Here is a 23,185-nt window from a genome sequence, read left to right on the forward strand (position 1 = left end):
ATTGACATTATGAAAAAAATTTAAATGAGTACAAATGGCCCAAAAATTACTTTGGACCAAAAATTAATTTGAGATTAGTAATTTAAAACTTTTCGTGATATTATATAACGTGCGTCGGCATCATTTTGGTGGCGGCCGGAGGGGTTAAGCATTTCTTTTGCTGAACAATTGAAGGGTTTAAGAATAAGCATTTGACAGCACACCGTAAAAACCTCCGCCGGCTTGATCCCGCTACCCGTCCCTGGCCGCGCGCGCTGAGCTCAGCTGAGAAATGGATACGGCGGAGAGCGGCGGCTCTGCGGCAGCCGTCGTCAACTCACTGTCCGACAGCTTCAGACGAGTGCCTCGGGCAGCTATTCCGCCTCTGCTGGATTGCATCCTGGCGTCGACCGGGATGCCTTCTTCTTTGCTGCTCAACTCGCTTCTCGATTCTTTTGATGATTTCAGCAAGGTATCGTCAAATTTCTCTATGTGGAAATAGATTTGTATGTGGAGTTTGTGAGATTTTGTGGGACCAGGGTTGGAATGTGTCTTTGTTAACGGAGTTGGAAATTTCTGCTTCATCTGGCGGAATAGCTGGAACTGTTTGGTTGCTGATTTTAACTGATTTTAAATGCTTGAGCTTTTGAGGTGGTTTGTGGCTGTCTCGCGTGAGCGTGGAGTTGCCCGTCTAGCTTGTTCTTTGAAAAAAAGAACCATCGAGAGTAGCTGGTTGATTTTGTTAGCTGTGATTACTTCTGTTAGGATGTTATCAAGGATGGTGAAAATATGGACTCTGAGGGCCACAATTATATTGCGTCTCTGGTGTGTGCACTGTGTCATCTCCTAAAGAAGTGCGGTAAGTTTGGTCCTGACTTCAATTTCCAGATGTTCTCTATATTTGTCTGATGAAAGAAACATTGCATGATGTTCTAACATCTTGTTGGCTCTTTTAGTCCTTCGACACCATGGGCATCATTTCTACTTTGTTAAGTGTTCTTTAAGTTATCATAACAGCTGTGAGCGCAAGGCAAATGTCATTCACTACCTATTAGCATCTGTTTTTGCATAAATCTTTTTGATGGGGCTGCTACTTGTAACCTTACGTGTGTTCGTTCACTTGGAAATGAAGTGGGGCTAGACTTGCTTCCTGTCAATCTCCTGCATTTCATGCTCCATAATTACAATGGATCCTCGAAACTCTGATGAATTTGCAAAGTAACCTGAATAAGCCCTCTTATAATGTTGGCTAGACGGTGTTAAAAACTGTGTAAGTAAAACATATTATATAGAAATCTATTCACCTTGCTTCTTCAGCTTCTCTAATATGGTATACCTGGCATATTCTGATTATTCGATATTAGTCAATTGGAGCTCTAGTTAGCTCAACATGGTATTGGAAGGCACGTTTAGATCCTTTGTCAATGCGGTGAATTTAGATTGTGATGGAAAGGATAAGGACTGAGTCAATATGATGAGCCGCGCAGCTTAGTGGACGAAGTACTTGCACTCTTCCATTGAACGTTGATGAAGGGATAATGTGGGAAGAAATGTGTCAAAGAATTCCAACCGAGAATTGAGCTATAATGTTGGGGCGCTTTTTATGCATAATAAGGTCAAGATAATCTCATAAGCAAGATATGCGGGATAACTCTATCTCTCTCTCAGTTTTGATGATGAAAGGCGTGTAGAGTTGAAGAACTGGGTAAGATGAACGGGAATCTGCACAGAGAACAAAGAATAAATTGAGTATATCAAATTGAATTTTACCTTTGATGCAATGTCAACAATGTCAAATCCAAAATCTTAGTATATTTGGTCTGTATCCTTAAAAAACAATGTTACAACATGGTTTGGCCTTTAACTTTGGATCAAGATGGAAGTGATGTTGAGCGATTGAAAATGTACTTTTTGAGCAAAGAATGAAAGGGGGTAAATTAGTTTATAACTTTGCACTGAGTGAAGGAAAAGGATGGATGGCTGAGAATGCCACTTGTTCTTCCTCCTTTATAAAAGTCAGGCGAAAAGTAATATATAGGAAGAAAGTGTGAGATTGGCTTGCTGACTTTATTTGTTCTACAGGGGTTACTCATGATGTTCTGCGGTCTTATGTATGGAGAGTTTTCATTCCTCTGATGAAGATGGTGCACGCTTTCGACTGTGAAATTCAGAATCAGGTAGGAACAAGAGATACTAGTCTTGATTTTACTCTCTTATTCAGTGTATTTCTTCATTTGACTGAGTGGTGCTATTTTGTTTGCTTTGCATACTGTCATAAAGATTGTGGATTCATTCCTTGAGGTTGTGACTGAAGCCAACGCCTGGAGAGTTGTTGAGGTCACGTTGGTACCTTTTCTTCTAAAATCCATCAGCCTCTCCATAGGGATGTCTCAGAAACCCGGGTCACATGGTGTTGAATGGAGAACCTGCTCAACTCATGATGATTATAATGTAACAAAGTTAGTAATTGACGATGAAAAGAAGCTTTCATGCTCTGGGTCTCTTACATTACCCTTATTGTGTCACATTCTTGCTCAACTATTTAATGCTGCTCTACAAAATGCGCAAGCATCCCTAAAGTCCGAAATGAATTTGGAAAATGAGTGTCATGAAGAGAAGTTCACCGGTGCTTTGCTGTACGATCTTTGCAATGTGGCTGAGCAATTGCTTCTGCTAAGCTCCGAACATCGGTCTTGTGCGATTCTACTCTTGCTCCCCATCATTTTCAAAGCATTTTTGACTTACAGCTGCTTGAAGATCTCAGTTCATGGGGACATGTGTATACTTTCCAGGTGCTGATGTCTTACTGCTTTATCTTATTGCATGATGTTTCGCGGAATGATTTTACTCCACTTGCTTTTCTTCCAGTTTTAACATTTTGGTTGTTCATCATCCAGGAGGCTTTTCTCTGAAAAAATTTGGAAGTGTTGCAGAACACTGTTTTTTCTTGGATATTTAGAGAGAAGAGATGCCTACCGTGTCCTCTCTCTTTATTTGTCTTTTTCTGCATGTACAGAGAAAAGTGGTCATGGTGACACCGATGGTGAAGACAGAGAATTTGATATCCGGGGCGAAAAAGAATTTTGGGATGAAATGAAAAGAGGCTTGGTACTAGAGCTATACTTTTGTTGCATGTCTTACCATGTTTATGGTGCAGTAGCATCATTCTTTTCCCTATCATTCTCATTTACTTTGGTTCTGATTAGGTTGATAAGGAAGGTTTTTTGAGGAAACAGTCATTACATATATTGAAGATCGCCCTAGGAACGAATGGGGTGGACCAGAATTGTTTTGGTGGTTTAGATAAAAATTCATGTGATAAGCAGTCTGATACTCGATCTCTGACAAAGCGGGAGCAATGGGCTGTTAAGGAAGCCAGGTCACTAGGCATAGGGAAAGAGTGCAATTTATCTGAATCTCTACCTGATAGTAGGTGGAAGTGGGAGGCATTCTTGCTGCTTTATGAGATGCTCGAAGAATATGGTACTCACTTGGTTGAAGCAGCTTGGAATCACCAGGTCAGTTGGTTCTTAATGCTTTAACTTCGATACAGTCCTATAATTGGCAGTTTATCTCTCTTCACCTTCTATCAAGAAACTCTGTCTCTGGTGTAACCTGCATTTATTGGGTGACACCACTTTGTTTTAGTAATTCTCAATAATTATGCACATGATTGACCTAACAATTGAAGCCATTCACGTTCATCATCCTTTTTGCTGTTACCTCCTCTCCTTATTTCCTTAATATTTCTATCCCAGTATATTTGTCTTCCTCTCGTGATTATATTTCCAGTGAAGTGTCTCTTTCATGTCTGCAATGAGCTTGACTTTGCCTATACTATTTTTATACCTTTGTTGGTACGGGAAAACTGTTTTCTATCACTTTTGGTTGCGTCAGACTAGTTTGCTATTTGATAATCAGGGCTGATTTATAGGTTTTTATCCAGGTATCCTCGTTGCTTCATTTTTGTGGCTCACATTATAATTCTGGCAATTCTGGCAATTCTGGCAATGAAGCTCCTGGTTGTAACGTTGTTTCTGGCGAATTCCCTAACTGGTTGTCAGTCTTGTGGGAAAGGGGTTTCTCTCATGATAATCCTCAAGGTACTAGCTTGCTTGTAAGGTTATGTGATTTGCAAGTTTAGTTAATGTAATCGATGAAGTTGTTTGCTAATTATCTGTCAAAATATCATGTATGGTGATGATTTATTTAATGAAGTAGATTATTTTTATTTCCAGTTAATGTACAGCTTAATAATTAGCGTGCAGTGGCTTATCTCTTTTCCCCATATCTTTGATGGTTTGACAGTTAGATGCCTGATAATGGAGTCATTTTTGAGCATCCACTGGGAGAACTACGGAAGCTGTGCTAAAGCTCTACCTCAATCTTTTGTTCTTGGTCCATTTATGCAAGGGTTGAATGACCCTGTGCACCACAAGAATTTTGGTTAGTGTTTTTTACTGCACTTGGGGGATTTCCTTTTGGGAGAACAACACATTTCTCTTGCTTACTTTTTACCAGGAAGAGAAGGGAAAGGGCTGGGTGGGCGTGTGTGTGTTCTTTTTTTTTTGGTTTGGGTGGGGGGGGAGTTGCAGGTGTGTGCATGTGCTTTGGTCTGGGATTTCCCTTTGGTGCACCAGTGTTTGTGTGAGTGGCATGCACCTGCTATCACACGTGTGAGTTGGTTCCCATGTGCTTACGCGCGCATATTTGCTCTTTCTGCGAGCAACATTACATGTGAGAGTGTATTGTTAAAGCTAGGTGAAACCTTTTTCTTTCCATCTAATTATAGGCTTAAAAGGAGCTTATTCTTCAGTTGCAATCGAAGGTGCTACAAAGTTTCTATACCAATATATCGGTCACCTGAATGCGAGGTATGTTATATTGGAAAGGTGCTTTTTCTGGTTTTGGCCAGCTAGAAGATATTTTATATGGAAATCAGTAACTGCAAATTTTTGGGAGTGATTTAGACCTCGCAACTTTATCCATGTTTTGACTTTATGTGCGATAAATTTCTGATGATATACATATGGCAGGACACTGACAGTATGCTAGGTAAATAAATTTGGGAATAATAAATTATTTAGGTTTCTCCATAGTTCATCAACAAATATTGTATTTAGTTAATGTGCAACCCAACCTTACATTTTGCTAGAAAGTCCAGCCCGAAAGTTTAAGCCATTAGCTAGAGGGAATTGCATATCAGGCCTCTGCGAACTCCATAAGCAAGCGACATGGGACACTTTAAGACCCTCTCTCACGTGCAAAATAGAATATGGCACGTGGAATAGGTATCTCACTTCTTAAATAAATCTGGGGCGGAACTTGGCTCTGACCCAAAAGCTTAAGCCATTAGGTAGAAGAAGACATGGATATGAGGCTTATATAAACCTGTTCAAGAAAGTTTCTGAGCTTAGTTGGTATTTTTTGGCTAAAGTACACTACAAGTGCTAAAACTTGTGTACGGTGCTCACTTTAGTGCCAAATCTTTCAAAACGATCACTCAAGTGCCAAATTTTTTGAAAAACGCTCACTTCAGTGCCAACTCCGATTTGAGTTGATGTGGCTCGCCAGAAATCTGACGTGGCCTATTTTTTATTAATATTTGAGTTAACATGGCTCGCCGGAGTTGGCACTTAAGTGATCCTTTTTAAAAAAATTTGGCACTTAAGTGATCGTTTTGAAAGGTTTGGCATGAAAGTGAGCGCCGTACACAAGTTTTGACACTTATAATGTACTTAGGCCGTATTTTTCCGTTACTTGAGTTTAGCTTCGGTAACTAGAAGTAGTTCAAATGCTTAGCTCATCATAAGGCGGTTGCAGGACACAGATGGAATTTCTGAGGAATCTATCTTCTCTTGCTAAGCAACAATCTTTTGGTAGAGCTGGATTGATGGCCCTTTCTGAATGCATTGCTTCAGCAGCTTGTAGAATTGTAGTGGATGAGAAGTGCAAATCAGAGTCACCTGAAAATGGTTCCCTTGACAAGGATCAAGTGGAACACTTTGAAGAGGATTTGCCTCACTCCGATGGAGCAGACATTCTGGATGTTCTGAGATATGTTGTTGAAAGCTGCAAACAACATTTTAATCCAAATTATCGTCTTCAAGGTCCGTATTTGTTCAAATTAATAATAATACCTTGAATAGTTTTTTCAACTATAGAACTCTAATGAATTAAGTTTTCTTAACTCAGTTTGTGGGAAGATCCTCGAAGCTGCTGCCTCAGTGGTGTATTCTGGTGCTGTGCCTCTTGAGATGCTTCTGCACTTTATTTCTACGTTTCCTCGGGAATTCATTGATGTTGGTGGTAAGTCGTATTGCACAGGCTGTGTTCTTTCCCTTACTACATGTTGCTTTAGTCTAATGTTTCCACCGCTGGAACACATAAATGTTTAGTTCGATCTAAAAATAATATTTACATATATAGGCGGTGTTAAATACTTTGTCGTCATCAGGTTGCCTTATCCAATGAGTTGGATATAAATCAGTAGCAAATGGCCCTCCAGACAAAAACTGTGAGATAAATATATAGTAAATGGCTCCGGGGTGGTGAACAGTGAAACGATAATAATTACTTTTAGTGTGGATAATCTAGTAGCTTTAGTGAGCATATTGAGACAATAGGACATCGCCTTCTCAGAAAGAAATTTTAAGTAGTTAGTTGGTGATCCATGTGGAATTAAAAGTTATTTTATTTTCTAAAGGTGAATTATCTAAGAAACAGAAGTAGAGATGCGAGTTGTTTGCGGGTATGCGTATATCGTGAAATACACATTCAAATCATGCGGGGAATACTTAAGTAGTTTCTTTTTTTAAGATTTAATTATTCATGCCTATCATAGATGTACATAACTCTCTCTCTCTCACAGGTCCCTTGCACATGAAAATAAAAGAATGGCTATTTGGTTCTCCTAGGACGGTGATTTTAAATAGTCTTCTAGACTTCCCTAGAAGGTTCATAAATTCTTGTCATTCTCTTGGTACTGCGTTTACTTGTGATGATGAGGAACTTGCCGCTTGGGAATATGAAGCAAGACGGTGGGCTATGGTGCTTTTTCTTGTTGCAAATGATGAAAACCAGTTGGAGACAGTATTGATGGTATGCCATAAATTGCTGCTATTATTGGATTCTAATGTTCTTTTTGATAATTTTCATCAGTACTCATGTAATTGCCATCTGTTACTTTTGCTAGCTGCTATCACATTCTTAGCGACTTAGTTCCTGATTGAATGATGTATGCCATACATTATCTTCTGCAGAATAGATTGGTTTTCACTCAGATGTGCTTTTGCATTGTCATGTTGCTCAGCTTTTGAGCTGATTGAATTATTTTGAAGATATACTCACAGACAATATTCAGACGAAGCTTTGCATTTGTACATAATGGTATTGTAGTTTCAAGATATATTGTAGACTATTCTAATGCGAGTCTGGTTACTTTTTTTGATCATTTTGCATGACAAGCTCCTAATATTTGCTTTGTTTTGGTTTTGCAGTTCATCAAAACTCATGGCATTGACATATGTAACCAAAGCAATAATTCCAATTGGCTTGCTCTGAAGTATCTCATCCTTCTATTAAGCCTGATTCTGGAGCTTCAAGAGTTGCAGGGAAAAACTGCTGAAGTCAACAGCAATTTTGGAATAAAATCTACACCTTTTCCTCTTGATACAGTGGATCCATTGAATAATAGAAACACTTTGGAGGAATATAGAAAGTTTCTCTGCTTTTTCCTCTCTATTCTGGTACTATTTCTGAATAAAATTTGATAAATGATCATTGATTAAATAACTCATTATAGTTCTGTCATTCAAAGTATCATTTTCTACTTGATCCCTTTAAATTCCATATTTGAAGTTGCGATGGGATTTATTTATTAAAAAGAATCAATTCCATACATTTTTTATGTACCCATAGGTGCTATATTGGATTTGAATAAGATTTTGGATTGATCTATATTGATTAACTGCGTCCATTGTGTTGTTGCTGGCAAATACCACTAATTTTGGTTTTGAATCTTTCAAATCATTCCTATAGGAGATTCGGACCCATTTTGGTCTGATCCATCGGTTAGACGAATCATTCTCTTCATAAAAAAGAGGAGGCAGAGCCAATAAAGATTTCTATTTCAATTCACTCCTGGAGTTAAATACCTCATTCAAGAACTGTTTTTGATCCAATACATCAGAATCCATAGAAAAGGCATATCCCTTATGATACACCAAATTTGGCTTACTTATTGATAGAGTGAATATGTCTGCCGTTTCTTGAAATTTCTGTTCTGATTCAACATCGTGATGTAACGTGTGTCCCCCTGTTCTTTTCTCGTAGTTTGAATCGATGGCACAACACTTTTTTGGTTTCTTCGCCTCTGTGCTAGAATTATAAATGAAGGTGCTATAACTGAGACATTTTCTTCTTGTCATGCAGGAGGATTTGGTTGCATATGCTAAGATGTCTTGTTCAATATTCTGGTCTAGCTGTGAGGTAGCGGACGTGGACCTGCCTGGTTCTGTGCGGGGAAAGCTTGGAGGTCCTAGTCAACGCCGCTTGTCATCTTCCATCACTACTGCAGTGCTGCAGGCTGTAAAATCCTTTGCTCTATTGAGTAACATTTGTTCTAGAGTCAAACTAACGCTAGTAATCATGCGCTTTTACTTATATATGCTGAGAATTAACTCTTCAGTGAGATCTAAGTATGACTGTGCTACGGTACATGAGAACATTTCTAAAGTTTTTCAAAACTGTAAAATCCTTTGTTCTGTTGAGTAACATTTGTTCTAGAAGCAAACTAACACTAGTAATCACGCGCTATTACTTATATATGCGGAGAATTAACTCTTCAATGAGATCTAAGTATGACTGTGTCAAGGGGCATGAGAACATTTCTAAAGTTAACTTCAAAACTGGTGTACCTTTTACTAAAGAAGCACTCTCTGTCCTAATAGTTTGAGAGTTTTTATGAAAGTACCTTTCTTACATTTTCTGTTTTGTATCGTTTCTTGTTTAACAGATAACGTCTGTCAAGGCTGTTGCTTCTATATCTTTGTGGTGTGCACAGATGAGGACTGAAGCTTCACTAAATATTTGTTTTGACTTTCTGTGGGATTTTTTGCGGAGAACTTTATCAGCTTCAGCTTGTAATTCAAAGGTATTAATTAAATTACGTGGTTTTTTCTGCTTTTAAAGTGTGTTATCCACTATAATATACTTCTACATTTGTCTGCAGCGCTTCAACATTACTGATACAATTGCCCCAGAATAGACTGGGGCAGAACTCTATATTGCAGCTTATGAAGCCTTAGCTTCTGCCCTCAGAACATTGGTGTCGGCTTTCTCTCCCCTTATCCTGAATATAATCTGGAGAAAGGATTTGACTCATGTACCGCTTTCTGAAGAGGAACAGCTTTTAGATTCCTTGGTTATTACTTTTTTACACAAGATAAACACTATTCTTGGTCTGGGATTTCTGACAAGAACCCGACGGGCAGTTTTGATAAATTGGAAGGTGAAGTTTTATCATCAATGAAGTGACATTTTCTTATTAGCACTTAAGAGTTTATTGATAAAGGTGGACAAAAAATGTAGATTCACACATAAGAGTAGCTTAAAATGGCTACACCATGCATTTTGTTTTTTATTTGCAGACTTGTGCATATTCATACATCCAAGTGAAAATGGTGATAAGTAGTGAAACATTTTAATATTTGTTTCTCGCCGTATTAGCCTATGCACTCAGACAGCTCTTCGCTGATGCATTTCCTTAATTTTGGTTCTACTGCTACATTTTTAGGATTTTACATGCTGCCAAGGGTTAACAAGCATTTGATGTTCTGTAATTGCTGACGATTTCAAAGTGAAAGCTTAATACGTCAACCGAAAAATAGTTTAATACTGATGGATTTCTAACTGATTTAGTGGCGGTGCCTAGAATCACTGTTGTCAATGCCTTATCATGCTTGTAAGGATGGAGTTCAAGTAAAAGGACGTGAATTTTTCTTCTCAGATGATGTGCTTGGACAGATACTTGTTGACCTTGTTGGAAGGTAATTATCCAGAGTTTCTTGGCTATTGCTATAATGAGCTTTAAGCATAGGTATATTTGTTGCTTTTATTCTGTGAACATACATCATTGGAGAATTGAAGTAGACTTGGGCATCTGAAGCTAATTCTGATATGGTAAATTGAGAAAGGGAAAAGGAAACAATTTTTTCAGTTGGTATAATTGGTTCTTCTCTTTATCCTCCCTGACATCCTGGCCTTGGACTAAGCAGGCTTGGAGGGAAGTTTCGAGTGATTTGCAATTTTCTTTCCCTAAAATTTCACGTTTTTCTTTCTATTTTATCGCTTTTTTAAAAAATGACATAAACACATGTTAACGTCAAAACAAGTTGTTGATTGAGAATTTCTTTATAGTGGAGTGCAATGTCCAGCTTCTCACTGATTAGACCTTTTGATTGATTGACATGAACCTGGACCTGTGGTTACTGGCAATTGCAAACTCAAAATGAGTTGGTCATGTCCCTTTTCCATTGTTTGTGACTCCAAGATAGAAATTATGTGATGAATCTTGAAAAGAACTATAGTTTTCCTTTTCACTTATTAAACCCTCTAAATGATCTTGCAGTCTTGAAAATGCTGCTGAAGATTCTGTTCTGCCTATGCTAAGGTCACTCAGACTGGTTTTGGGGTTGTTTGCTTCCAGTAGATTGGATTCAGCTGTTTCCCCATCTGTTGGTGTGGATACCCAGGTTCCAGTTCTTTAACTTCTGCAGTGAGTTTTGCTGTTATTATCTAGTTATAGTTGTTATACTTTTGGTTTGAATTATCGTGTTTGGTGATTGAGAGAGAGTTTCCCTGATTTACTCGGAAGTTTTTTTAGGTCCTATCGTGGTGCTAACTACTTTTGGCCTTTTTTTTCCACTGAAAAATACATTACCCGCTGTTATGCCTTTCTGTTGGATCAATACTGGAGAAACACAAACTCTCATGAGCAATTTTTCTAATATTAAATTAATTTATTTCGGTGATTGCTGAGTGTTAGCAGTTGAAGTTAATGTTTTAATCGCAACAGATAGTAACGATTCGTGACTTCTAGAAGGAATAAGAAAAGATGAAACTGAAATCTATTCTATCTAGAGACCTTTTTGTTTGCAAGCAGTTTACTGTTCATGCTGATGAGCAGATTAAAATAGGGAGCTCCTAGCCTACTACTGTACTTTGGGTTTGCCTGAGTGCACAGACTGTCTCTCTCTCTCTCTGTGCGCGTGCGTTTGTTGGGGGATCAAGCATCAAATGAATTTCCTTGATTTACTCTTTCACTCATGATCCTCTCTTATTGTGCAGATGATGTGGCAGTTGGTTCGTTCTTCATGGGTGTTGCATGTCAGCTGCAAAAAGAGGAGGGTTGCAGCTATTTCTGCACTTTTATCATCTGTTCTTCATCCTTCTTTGTTCAAGGATGAGAGCATGCATGTGACAGAGAGTGGATGTGGGCCTCTCAAATGGGTCTGCTCTCTCTTTCTCTCTCTCTCTCTCTACAACAAAACCCACCCACCCACCCCCCGTGCGCCCAACCCCCCCAAAAAAAAACACACACACACATGGTGTGCTTTTGTCGCTGCTGATTAATGGTTTGATACGATGCTTTCATTTTACCAGTTTGTGGAAATGGTTCTTGAGGAAGGGACGAAAAGTCCACGGACAATTCGTCTAGCAGCATTGCATTTAACAGGAGTTTGGCTTTCAAATCCTACAACCTTAAAGTATTACATTAAGGAACTGAAGCTTCTATCGCTCCATGGTTCTGGTTTGTTACTCTTACTCTCTCATGAAGTCTAAATCCTTTTTTTGGGATGCATTCATGAATTATGAATCTGTTAAAAGTAGCCCTTTGTTTTATTTGTATGTGGGGCCAGATATCTTTTTTGACACATGGTTTGTTTTCTTTTTCCCCAGTTGCATTTGATGAGGATTTTGAATCTGAAATGACTGACAATAATGATGCCAAGCTTGAAGTGTCCTTATTGGCAAATAGTCCTGATGCTGAGTTGACTGAAGTAAGTTATCCACTTTATGGTGCGGATGAAGAGAGGAGTTAGATCACTGTTTCTTTCATTTCATTAAAAAATCTACAAAGGGCCAAGCCGACTTATGGTGTTTATTTTTTTGGTCCTACAACCTCTCCTTTTGCAATCAAATCCTTAATTTGCAGGGTTTTACAATAAAGTCCTTCCACCACCAATGCTGTTAATATGCTAAAGTGGCTGGCTGGCTGGCTGCTAGCATGATTATTTTGTTGAAGGAAACTAGAACTTGATTGGCTTGCTGGCTGCTAACATGACAATTTATCAAAAGAAATTACTTTTTTCACTCATAATCTGGTTGTGCCAAGTGGTTGAATTGTATAAAATCGGCAATTCTAACTCTGGAAAGTATAATGGAATGGACGGTGAAGGCTTCATTTGTTTGCCTTGCAACGCCAGGTATGAACACTTATCTGGCAAATGTGGTTGTCCTTTTAGGCTTTTATAAATACAGAACTGTATGCCCGTGTTTCTGTTGCTGCCCTCTTCTGCAAACTCGCTGACTTGGCTGAAAAGGTTGGATCTACTGAGGCGAATGCTGATTGTCGCGCTGCTCTGGATGCTGGCAAGTTATTTCTGCTAGAGCTCCTTGACGCAGTGGTATTAGTTACTTTTCAAGCCTCCCAAATTGTTGCTCTGCCTCAGTTATTTTTTATTGGACAGCAGTTCTCAATAAAGTTTGAACTGTAACTTTTTCAACCATTTTTCCCCATAATTATTAATTCCATTGGCTGGTGGATTTATAATTTCACATTGACTGTTCAACTTGGCAATGCCATATCTCATACTTCGTTCAAGCAATCCAATGTTCTTTTCCAATTCTGCTACATACTGCCAGTAGGTTACAGGTCATGGATCTTTATTCATTTTACTTTGGTTCCATTGGTAGAAAATGTCTAGCTCATGTAAGCTCTTCTAACAGTTTTTTTCTTTACCAAGTTCTGTAACTTCTTTAGACCAAAAAAAAAAGTTATGTAACTTCTTACCTCTATCAAACAGTAATGCTGGTGTTCCCTTTCTCTTTAAACTTGCCGGAGTTGCGTATACATCTAATGCCTCCCAGTACATGGTGTGGGCGCCCGCATGGTGAGGGTACACACATAGTGCACACACTTGTGGATGTGTAAATGTGCGTCTAGATATAGATACTCACAGGTCTATGTATACAGTTCTCTACTATTCTGCTTGTATGGTGTAGAAATTTGCTCTAGATTGATAAATTTAGGTTTAGATAGATTGAGATGTAAATATCAATACTGTGCGCACTCTGTAGAGATGGACTGTTTGTTTGATAGATAGATGGAAATACAAACACATATAGAAAAAAACGCATACATGTACATGTGAGAATTCGGCCAGTACCTTGGTTTGGTGCTTGTTTAACGCAGAGATCACTTGCCAATCCATTAATAAGTTAATTGTCAGATCAGTATACTGTTCTTCCCATTCAGGATTTATGTGGTAGCTGCGACTATGGAACCATTGTAATTGTGGGAAATTCTCTTTGGTTTGCTCTCCACAAGCATTGTAGACTTTGAACTTCACACCGTTCACAATGCCTGCTTTGCGAAGGAGTATTAACTAAGTATAACTTATGTGTTATTGTGGTCTTTTAGTCCTGTCTATTGACAGTAGTCTTTTTTCCACATGCAATTCAGACATTCTTTTACTTATTATACTTTCCAAAATCTCGCATTCATTTTGCTGCTTTCCGTCATAGGTGAACGAGAAGGATCTTGCAAAGGAGCTGTACAAGAAGTACAGTGCGGTGTGCTTTGCTATCCCTTTCTCTTGTTTCAGAAAAACAATAGCTGTGGAAATCTGCAGATTTATGATTCTTAAGCTATTAATCATTTTAAAATTTTGATTCGAAAATTTGAGTTTTACTGCTGGCATTACTGTTGCTGCTTTCATCGAGGAGATACTTATGTTGCGAGTCAGTAAAATATTAAAAGATTTCCTTCATAGTCTTGCTCAACAACCTTTTCATGATTGTCACGACCTACTTCTGAATAGTTATTCTCCTTTTGTATCTAGTGGCGAATGAAAGACTTGCATACCATGTGATCTAATATGTGTTTATAATTGAATATTCAACGGAGCCGACATTTCATCCTTTTTTCTGCTCTGGATCATGTTGATTAATTTGGATATTTTGTTTTGTTTTCACCTTATTTTGACCGTTGGTTTTTTTGAGCAGATTCATAGGCGCAAAATACGTGCTTGGCAGATGATATGTGCCTTGACTAGATTTGTCAGTCTAGATATAGTGGGGCAAGTTACAGGAAGTTTGCACATATGCCTATATGTAAGTATATGACCATGTAGTGGTAATGTTAGAAAGTCTGATATGCATGTGCCATAGCACTTGGCCCATTGTGTTGACATAAAACCCTTTTTTTATCATTATTCCCATCCCATGTGTTGGTGCCAGCTAGTGGTGGCAAGCCATATAGAAGCAACTCAAATCACTGTATTCAATCTCTTCATTGGTTTGATTCAAGCCTGTGCTTTACAACAATACATGTTGTATGCTTATGCACCTGCTCAACTCACGTGCACAAGTTAGGTTTATGAGTTATATCAGTACTTTGGGTACTAGTTGATGAATCGCTTGATGACTACTGAACTGTGGCAACCAAGTCCTCTTCTACTAAATGTATTGGTTAGGTTTTTTTTTTTTTTTTGTTAAATGCACGTGCTTCTCTGTTTGAGTGCCAATTAAGCATGCGAAACAGCTTCGGTTTCTTCTGTATGGATTGGAACTTTATTTGAGGACATTACTACCAGAATATTAATGAATCCTCTTTGCTGAATGCTCTGCATATCATCTGTTTGCTAGATCATGAATACTTTGACCTACCTGCCTAATACCTGAGCCAAATACTGCGGTTTGTCTCCTTATTCTTCAACAGTCAATAACCCTTTAGAAACAGATCTCTTAACTTCAAGTCCATACACATCTGCATCTGTACTGTGTCTCTTACACTTATTTTTGTTGATGTTCCAGAGTTGAAGAGTGATCTATAATTATTTCTTGCAGCGTAACAATCTACCTGCGGTTCGCCAGTACCTAGAGACATTTGCCATTAATGTTTACCTGAAGTTCCCATCCCTGGTGAGGACCCTTTACTGGTTTTTTATAATTTATCCATGAATCTCACATGTACGGTGATGTGTCTTGCTGAGTGAAAAACATTTTGTTTCATGATAGTGATATTGGATATTGTTTGTTATATACTTCAGCTCAGATACTGAAATTTTTTTCTTCTCAACTGAATGTCTTTGATAGCTAATTTCACCAGAGGAAGGGGGGTGTGTTGTTTGAATTTAGAGATGACCTTGACTTTATTGTTGAGAGAAATATAGTCTAATAACATGACCACCTTGTTATGCTATTTTGCTGTTGTTTGTCAGCCTCTTACTCTTTTTTGCTCCATGCGTCTTTCCAATTCATAATAAAAAAGTGAAGAACCAATGGTCACTTTGTGATTGGACTACACATTTATATAGAAATTTCCCAAGACGTGGTACTGTGGTACTGGCCTTGTGTATGCCAACTCGTGCACAAAATAAGTGATAGAGAAATTATGTGCTCTGCGAACCTTCAACTGCATTTCATGGAGAAATAAGAGATATGCATGTATTGAAGATAAATATATTTGAATCCTATGTGCAATTGTCCTCTAGTGGTTCTTTTCTTTCTGTGGGCTTGCTTTTAGGCCTAAGATATTTAAAAAAAAAAAAAAAACCCACTATTGCTAGTGGCACGGGAAGTCAATTAAATGAACCATTAGTTTGTGTTCTGGTGGTGCACTGGAGACTGAATTTGAGCTTTGATGTAAGAAGTTAAAGATTGATGTGGCCATTGATAAGTTGACTGGGAGTATTCCTATAAATGATCATCGAATCCTAGTACAGTCCAGTTTGCAACATTTTGTATCGTCACAACTTTTCTCTCGCATTTTAGTTTAGGAGCCTCTAGTGGCTACAATGTTCTTTCTTGTTGCGCACACTATGTCAGTTATATTAGCACAGAGGTATCCTTAAAATTGGTACTTGTACCTAATTACAGGTGGCAGAGCAATTGGTTCCTATTTTACGAGACCACAATGCAAGGCCTCAGGTAAATGATGTGATATGATGTTTTCTAGGGAAAATATGACGACACTGATTGACAAACACGCCAGTTTCATTGTCACAGAAGTGACTCTCTTATCTTTAACCTTTGGTGGCTTCATATTAAATTAAGTCAGCTGAAATAGTTTCTTTAGAACTTTCTTCCCTCGGTGTATTGTGGTTTATTAAGTTTGCATTCTAGTACTTTATGTTATATTTACTTATCTATATGTCTGAAAGTGATCCACCTTTCTTAAAAATGCTACATTTTTGTATTTTCTTTTGCTTCCTTCATTGTTTTTATTAAAAGAACAAATAGCAATGCATGTTCTGTGGTACATCTTTCGTCTCACTTGCAGTGAAAATTTTATTGAGATGGGATATTTGGATAATATTACTGACATAAGGTTGAGGAAATTGCTTGTTGACTTCCATGTAGCTAGCAAATGATGCAGATTAAATATGCAAAAGTTGAGCACTCGACAGAAGATAATGCTACAGTAAGGCAAAGCAAATGCTGATAGAGTTCTTTTGAGGAAATTAGCTTGTGTCCATAGAATTAGATTATTCAATCTCTGAGTGGCATATCAAATTAAGCCCATGTGACAAGGCATTAGTACTTGGATACAACACCAAGCGGCTTATTTGTCAGCACAAGGATAACTATTGACATAAGCAAAGTATACATTAACTATCTGGATTGGCGTTTCCTTTTGTGGAATCACTCATTTGACCACTGTGTCCCTCTTTCATATGCATATCATAGGATGCATGGGAGCTGTTATTTTCTTTGTTCAGTAAAAATTTTAATATGCGAAATCAAATTATTTGCCGTTACCTCCTTTTGTCTGTAGCTATCAAATAGAACACCATATCATCAACTAGAACCTCGATTTCTGAGGACAATTGTATTAAACAGAAATCCTTTGCAGATATCTTCCCATGGATAACAAAAAGGGAAGAAGATGGGAGAAATACTAGGATGACCCCGTGTAGGCTTTCCATGAGGCAGGAGATGTATCGGATGAAATATAGCACTTGTTTGATTTCTTTTTGTAGTTAAAAGTAGGCTTTTAATACTTTCATTGCAATGACAGCATGGAATGATTTTTTTTTTCGTTCTTTTTTTCTTGGAGAAGGCTTGGTTCCATTGTTTCGCTGAAATTTAATGATTTGGAAAGCATTTTCCTAAAAATGATTGTTTCTTTTGCTTATAAAAATTAGTCAATGGAAAATGTTTTAATTATCAACAACAATCAATGCCTAAGCATTTTCATTGATAATGAAAATATTTTGCATGTATTCATTTTTGTAAGCAATACAAACAATCATTTTTTTTCAAAGCGGTGATTTTGCGCAAAACAAATGCACTAAGTTTATGAACCTTTTTACACAGCTCTCCATATCACATGGTATGTGTTTTTGGGTTCTATTCCTTGCTGCACATCTCTTTGAATATGAATAAGTCCGTGCATACATTAATCAGTTAATGCCATCTCTTCTATTGCAGGCACTTTCTTCGTATGTATTTATAGCAGCTAATATCCTTCTACACGCATTTAATGATGTTCAACTCAGGCATTTGGAAGATCTACTTCCTCCTATAATTCCATTGCTGACCTCACATCATCACAGTTTACGTGGATTTACTCAGGTGAAGCAGATAAAGTTTTCTTATATGTTACTTACCGCTCTTGACATAAAGTGCATGATTGTCTTGTTGGAAATCTCCCAGTTGTTGGTGTATAAAGTTCTACAAAAGTTGTTTCCTGCTGCTGGTCGTGGAGCCTCTGAGTGCGTCCCTCTGGAGAAAAAATGCTTTGAAGATTTGCAAGAGTATCTGACCAACAACCATGATTGTGCACGGTATGGCATTGCTTTGTATTAGTGTATTTTTTTTTCTTTTGAAAATTCAGCAATGGATTTCCTTTTTGTGATTTTTCCGAAGTTGACACAAACGTCTGTCGTCATGAGTGCATGGATTTCATGGTATGACTGCATATTCATAAGGATAACTTATTTTCAGATGTGTAATATATGTTGTGAAAAGCTGCTCAAATATAATATTGTATTATTCCTTCTTCAGTTTACGATCATCAATGGAAGGATATCTTGATGCCTATGATCCCAAAGTTTCTGCTACTCCTTCTGGAATTTTCGTCAATCGGGTTGAGGTAAGTCTTCTCGTTTTTGAAATTCATCAATAGAAGCCTTCAGAGGGTTTCTGGCATAGTTAATTGATTCAAATATATTGATAAATGAGTAAAACTTTGTTGCACGTGTTTAACTGTAAGCCATAAGTGATTTACGAAGAGTTAAGGTATATTGCTTTGTTTGTTGATATAGTTATGATTGTTGCAGGAACTTGAATTTGAATGTGTTCCTATGTCCCTCATGGAGCAAGTGCTTGACTTTTTAAATGTACGTGCCTATTTTAGCTTTTCTAAAAGGAAAATTTGGATACTGCTTTACCTGTGTTCCGTCCGGCAACTATAGTCATGAAATATGCAGGATGTCCGGGGAGATCTGAGATGTTCCATGGCAAAAGATTTGGTTGCCATAAAGAACGAGAGCTTACGTATTGATGAAGATAGCAACCATCAGGAAGTATCATCTAGCACCAACAATGATTTTTTTCTTGGCCAGCCACCTGGTGATGCTTTAACGAACTTCCAGAAAAAGTTTACGCTTGCCAAACATGATAAACAAGACGCTTTAGTGAGCTCGTTCTTGTGCCTTGATGAGACGAACAAGCTTCTTTCAGGTAAAGTCTCGATATAAAAGACTGATACTTAAACTCCTGTGATAATGCAACAGTATCAAGTTGTTGGTACTATTTAAGATATTACTCTTTGGCAATCCCTACATTTTGAACATGGAGTCCTAAAGTTTCTTGGTTCATTTGCACATGAGAAGGGGTGTTAAAGTATCCCATATCACTTACTGACATGATTTTCTGTGCCTTATATTCATATTACTGCCCTCCACCTTGTAGGTTAAACTTTTGGGTCGAATTTTCTGACAAAGTCATTACACTTAATATGTGTCAAGTCTTCTAAAAGAGCCAAGAACTTCATATCTTTTGTAATTGTCCCATACTTTGTCTTTTTGGTTTCATTTTTCCTTTGAACCTGAGTTTCCATTCTGTAATCCCTCTGCTCTGTGGACCATCCCAAAAAAAATGCGATGGAAAGTACCAGTTGGAAAATTGTGACACCTTCAGTTACTTCCACTTGAAGGTGACACTTATGATGGTACTTTCTTCTAACCAGCATCATTATATGTGAGTCTGCTTTTTGCCTTGCTGACAAAACATGTCAACTTTTGCTTTGGATTGTATAGTTTCATTTCATCTATTAATTATTGGAACTTCAGTAACTTGTTCTGTATCCAACAGAAATGGAGCAAGAGGATCACCTTGTCAATTATATGTTCCCTACGCGAATTGAGACTATGGACAAAAACAGAGCTAGCAGACAAAATATCATCCTTGTAGCATCTTTGCTTGATCGTATACCAAATCTTGCTGGGTTGGCACGGACTTGTGAGGTTAGTTATACAAGTCAGTGATATAATATCTGCATTATATTGGATACAGATCATTTCATATGTTGTGGCGGTTTTGCAGAAGTTAATTTCTCCTATTTGATAAAAATTTTTCAGGTGTTTAAGGCTTCTGGATTGGCCATTGCAGATGCAAATATCACACGTGATAAGCAGTTCCAACTCATCAGGTTTTGACTGTAGTTTGCTACTATTATATCACAATTCAGCAAGGGCAGAATTTTAAGTCACGTTTGATTGTTTCCTAACATCTTTTGATTGTTAGATAAAAGTGAAATGGCACTAGTTGTCCCTCTAGTTATTCCCAAAATTCAAATCCATCTTCTATTTTCTTGTTCCAAAATGGTCTCTGTACTTTCAAACATTTGCTACTGTTTGTCCTTGCACCTTTCCAGTGGCAGATTTTGCTGATATGCCTTAACGCCGTTAAAATTGCTAACGTCGACTTTTTATAGGGAAAAAAAAACTGACCCTGTTTTTGTGGACTTTTTTGTACTTTTCCAATATTTTTGAATTTTCCAAAATTCTCCCTCTCACTCTCTAACCTTGCAAACGAAAAAATTAAGGAACAGGAGCTGCGTATCCTTGGCGACGCCAACAGCGCCGCTGCTGTTGGCATCACCGCCACCACTGTGTTGGAGTCGGCCGAGCACCATCACAGTGTTCATCCCAGATTTTGGGCTCTGCCCTCTGTTTTCTAGGTCTTCCTCCAGCCTAGGATTTGAGACCACCGTTCTGATGGCTGCCTTGGCAACGAGATCGATTCGCTATTTCTCTGTTACGGTGGTCTCAACACCGCGATAGTTGTGATGACCACCATGATAATGGTGGCTGTGGACACGTGACCACGATGGTGGTGGTCGTCGCTGACTGTGCAGGACCCTTGTGGCCCATCATGGCAGTGGGGTCCAGCAACTGTCTACTTTTTTTGTAAAACTTTTTGTTATATTTTTGTAACACAAAATTTTTAATTTTCTTTTTATATTTATGACCAAATCAGCAACGAAGGTACCAATACTAACGTTACACGTGTTCTTAGATTGCCACCTTAACTTTCTTGCTGCCAACTCAGCACTCCGACTGCCAAATGTAACCGAAGCACTATTGGTGACACTTTTTAAAGAGCACTGGATCCAATTTGGAGGAAAATATAGTAGGTCAAGTGTTTCAAATTTCGGGCAAAAGAAGAGGGAAAACGGTGACATTTCACCTGGATAAACACTCACAATGCATTATGGAAAACCAGTATTCCAAGTTTGCACATGCCCCATTAATAAGAGAGCATTATGACATTATGTTCATTAAATAAAATCAAATCTGTCTCATTTTCTTTTCATTGTCAAGCATCACACTGAGATATTAGCTCAATGTGCTCGTACATTGTCAGACATCTGAAATCTCCCGGCTGTAGCATTTTTTACTGGTCCTTTTATAAGCTTAGTTTGCAACGTGGCTTTTGATCAGTTAATCTTCTTATTGTCCTCCACCCCTCATCTTTTAGTACATCGTATGCTTTCGTGATTTCGTTTCTCTCAAATGATGCTTAGAAATAATGCTATATATACTATGTGCTCCTCAACTTATCTAGTTCAGACTATATGTGCTCCTCAACTTATCTAGTTCTAACTTAAGTCTTGTGTACATAACTAGTCCTAGTGCACTGCTACCTTCGCCTTTATGTGTCCATGGAGCATAAGAAAAAGGGGTCAGCATGCATAGGAAGCCTCAATAGTCATATCCAAACTGGAATGTCACTCTGCCATGGAGAGTTAAATGAACCTGTCCTTTTTCCATCCATGGAAGGTAGTCCTGAGATAAGAGTCCAAGAGATTCATGTGGTCGGGGTCTATATTGTGATTTGGATTGTGTTGCATGACACAATTATATACAAGCTTGATGTACACACTTATGGAGCATCTGTAAGAACCTTCTGTGTAAAACCTATTCACTATGTGATCATTATCTTCTATTTTCAGTGTCACTGCAGAGAAGTGGGTACCTATCATAGAAGTCCCTGTGAGAAGTTTGAAAGGTTTCTTGGACAAGAAAAAGCGAGAAGGCTTCTCCGTCGTGGGACTAGAACAAACGGCAAATAGTGTCCCTCTCGATCAGTATGCTTTCCCCACAAACACGGTAAGTTGAAACTGAGGGAGCCACTTAAAATTTTCTGGGAAAGTAAGATGCTGGACAACGAAGGAGAAAGCCATTGAATCTTTTTATTAGAAGTCATGAAACTGCATCTCTCTTTAAATCCTGTCACATTGCATACTGAAGAAATTTCTCAGGAAGGGAAAAAAATAAGAAATGAAGGGAATAAAGGTTGGATGTTTTCAATCATAGAAGATAGATGAAGTCTTTTTTCTCAGTGAAATGAAGATTTTTTTTTATTTTCTTTTGCACTATTAAGCCTCTTTATGTTCTGTAAAGAGATTTTCAGTTTCAGAATGCTTATTTGATTATTTACAGGTCCTTGTCCTAGGACGTGAAAAAGAGGGCATACCAGTGGATATCATCCATATTCTGGACGCTTGCATTGAAATTCCCCAGTTGGGAGTGGTTAGATCGCTTAATGTTCACGTCAGTGGTGCCATTGCCCTTTGGGAGTACACTAGACAGCAGAGATCTAAATAGCTCCTCTTGTGTGCGTGTGTGTGTGTGTGTGATATCTTCCACAAGTACACGAAGGTTCTGGTCTTGTGCCAGCTCTGGTTCAATGTAATGCATGGGGTTATGCAAATTAGACAACCCAAAAATGTTGACGAAATTTTGTTGTAATTCAGTTTGATATCACGTTTGCTTTAGGTTAAAAGAGGAGAGCTGAGTCATGTACACCATTCCAGGAATATCGGCAATGTAAAGGATGGAAGAAAAGGACAACATTCTGTGTGTAATTAACAATTGATTTAAGACTGGTTGTTTTCTTCTGCGTTTAAGAGAATAATGGAGATTTCAATTTCCTATTTCTTCACCTTAAAACATACTCGTGCATGCTCGTTCGAGAGAGAGAGAGTTTCACATGGATTGTTCTTGGTACGGCTTGTTTTTTATTCGGAATAGTCGCGTTCCTTGTCAGGCATCTTGTGTCTAACTTTAGCATTCAAGTTTATGCGTGAGTTTTTTTTTTATAGTATTAGTTTCCGGATTGTTTCTGCATTGTACTTTGTCCTTTTTGGTTTTTTCTTTTATCCTATTGTGCCCTGCTCAAGTGATCATAGTTTCTAGACTTGTCAAACGAGTGGATCGGCTGTTTCCATACGATAAAATATATAGTGACTCATATCCAGAACATGCCCGATTCAACGTATATTGTTAAAACATTTCAATATCTAACCTAATCTAAGAAAATTCATACCCAAATTGAGATTGAGTGGGAATGAGAAAAGGTTGAAAAAAATTATAAAGATTAGTTGGGTCTTAATAGTGAACTCATTCAA

General features: G+C 38.0%; 1 protein-coding gene across 3 annotated transcripts; it reads left to right on the plus strand.

The window, feature by feature from the left end:
• Positions 1-157: 157 nt before the first annotated feature.
• LOC115743146 lies at positions 158-22,708 on the plus strand. 3 transcript variants are annotated; one of them, XM_048275896.1, is made up of 35 exons: positions 158-451; positions 745-838; positions 2,062-2,156; positions 2,260-2,771; positions 2,877-3,087; positions 3,186-3,497; positions 3,926-4,082; positions 4,288-4,425; positions 4,772-4,853; positions 5,803-6,089; positions 6,175-6,288; positions 6,851-7,080; positions 7,479-7,727; positions 8,413-8,568; positions 8,996-9,133; positions 9,248-9,490; positions 9,901-10,028; positions 10,610-10,733; positions 11,329-11,490; positions 11,644-11,791; positions 11,941-12,041; positions 12,507-12,668; positions 13,789-13,836; positions 14,269-14,376; positions 15,112-15,193; positions 16,151-16,194; positions 17,698-17,841; positions 17,923-18,053; positions 18,274-18,361; positions 18,549-18,608; positions 18,699-18,951; positions 19,585-19,736; positions 19,851-19,921; positions 21,728-21,884; positions 22,218-22,708. In XM_048275896.1, the coding sequence occupies exons 1-35, from the start codon at positions 272-274 to the stop codon at positions 22,380-22,382; spliced, it is 5,526 nt and encodes a 1,841-aa protein (XP_048131853.1). In that variant the 5' UTR covers positions 158-271; the 3' UTR covers positions 22,383-22,708. The 3 variants fall into 3 exon arrangements, with proteins under 3 accessions (XP_048131853.1, XP_030533659.2, XP_030533661.2); XM_030677799.2 differs by having other exon boundaries at positions 159-451; positions 15,112-15,186; positions 16,144-16,194; XM_030677801.2 differs by lacking the exons at positions 158-451; positions 745-838; positions 2,062-2,156 and having other exon boundaries at positions 2,603-2,771; positions 2,996-3,087; positions 15,112-15,186; positions 16,144-16,194.
• The last annotated feature ends 477 nt before the right edge of the window (positions 22,709-23,185 follow it).

The sequence above is a fragment of the Rhodamnia argentea genome, chromosome 3 (genome assembly GCF_020921035.1).
Source record: "Rhodamnia argentea isolate NSW1041297 chromosome 3, ASM2092103v1, whole genome shotgun sequence".
Taxonomy (NCBI): Eukaryota; Viridiplantae; Streptophyta; class Magnoliopsida; order Myrtales; family Myrtaceae; genus Rhodamnia; species Rhodamnia argentea.

Excerpts from the sequence above, each read along its gene's own strand:
- LOC115743146 (XM_048275896.1), top strand. The coding sequence starts at position 272 with ATGGATACGGCGGAGAGCGGCGGCTCTGCGGCAGCCGTCGTCAACTCA. Across the intron at positions 2,157-2,259 it reads ACTGTGAAATTCAGAATCAG|ATTGTGGATTCATTCCTTGA; the intron begins GTAGGAACAAGA and ends ACTGTCATAAAG. Across the intron at positions 15,194-16,150 it reads GTTCCCATCCCTGGTGAGGA|AGCAATTGGTTCCTATTTTA; the intron begins CCCTTTACTGGT and ends TACAGGTGGCAG.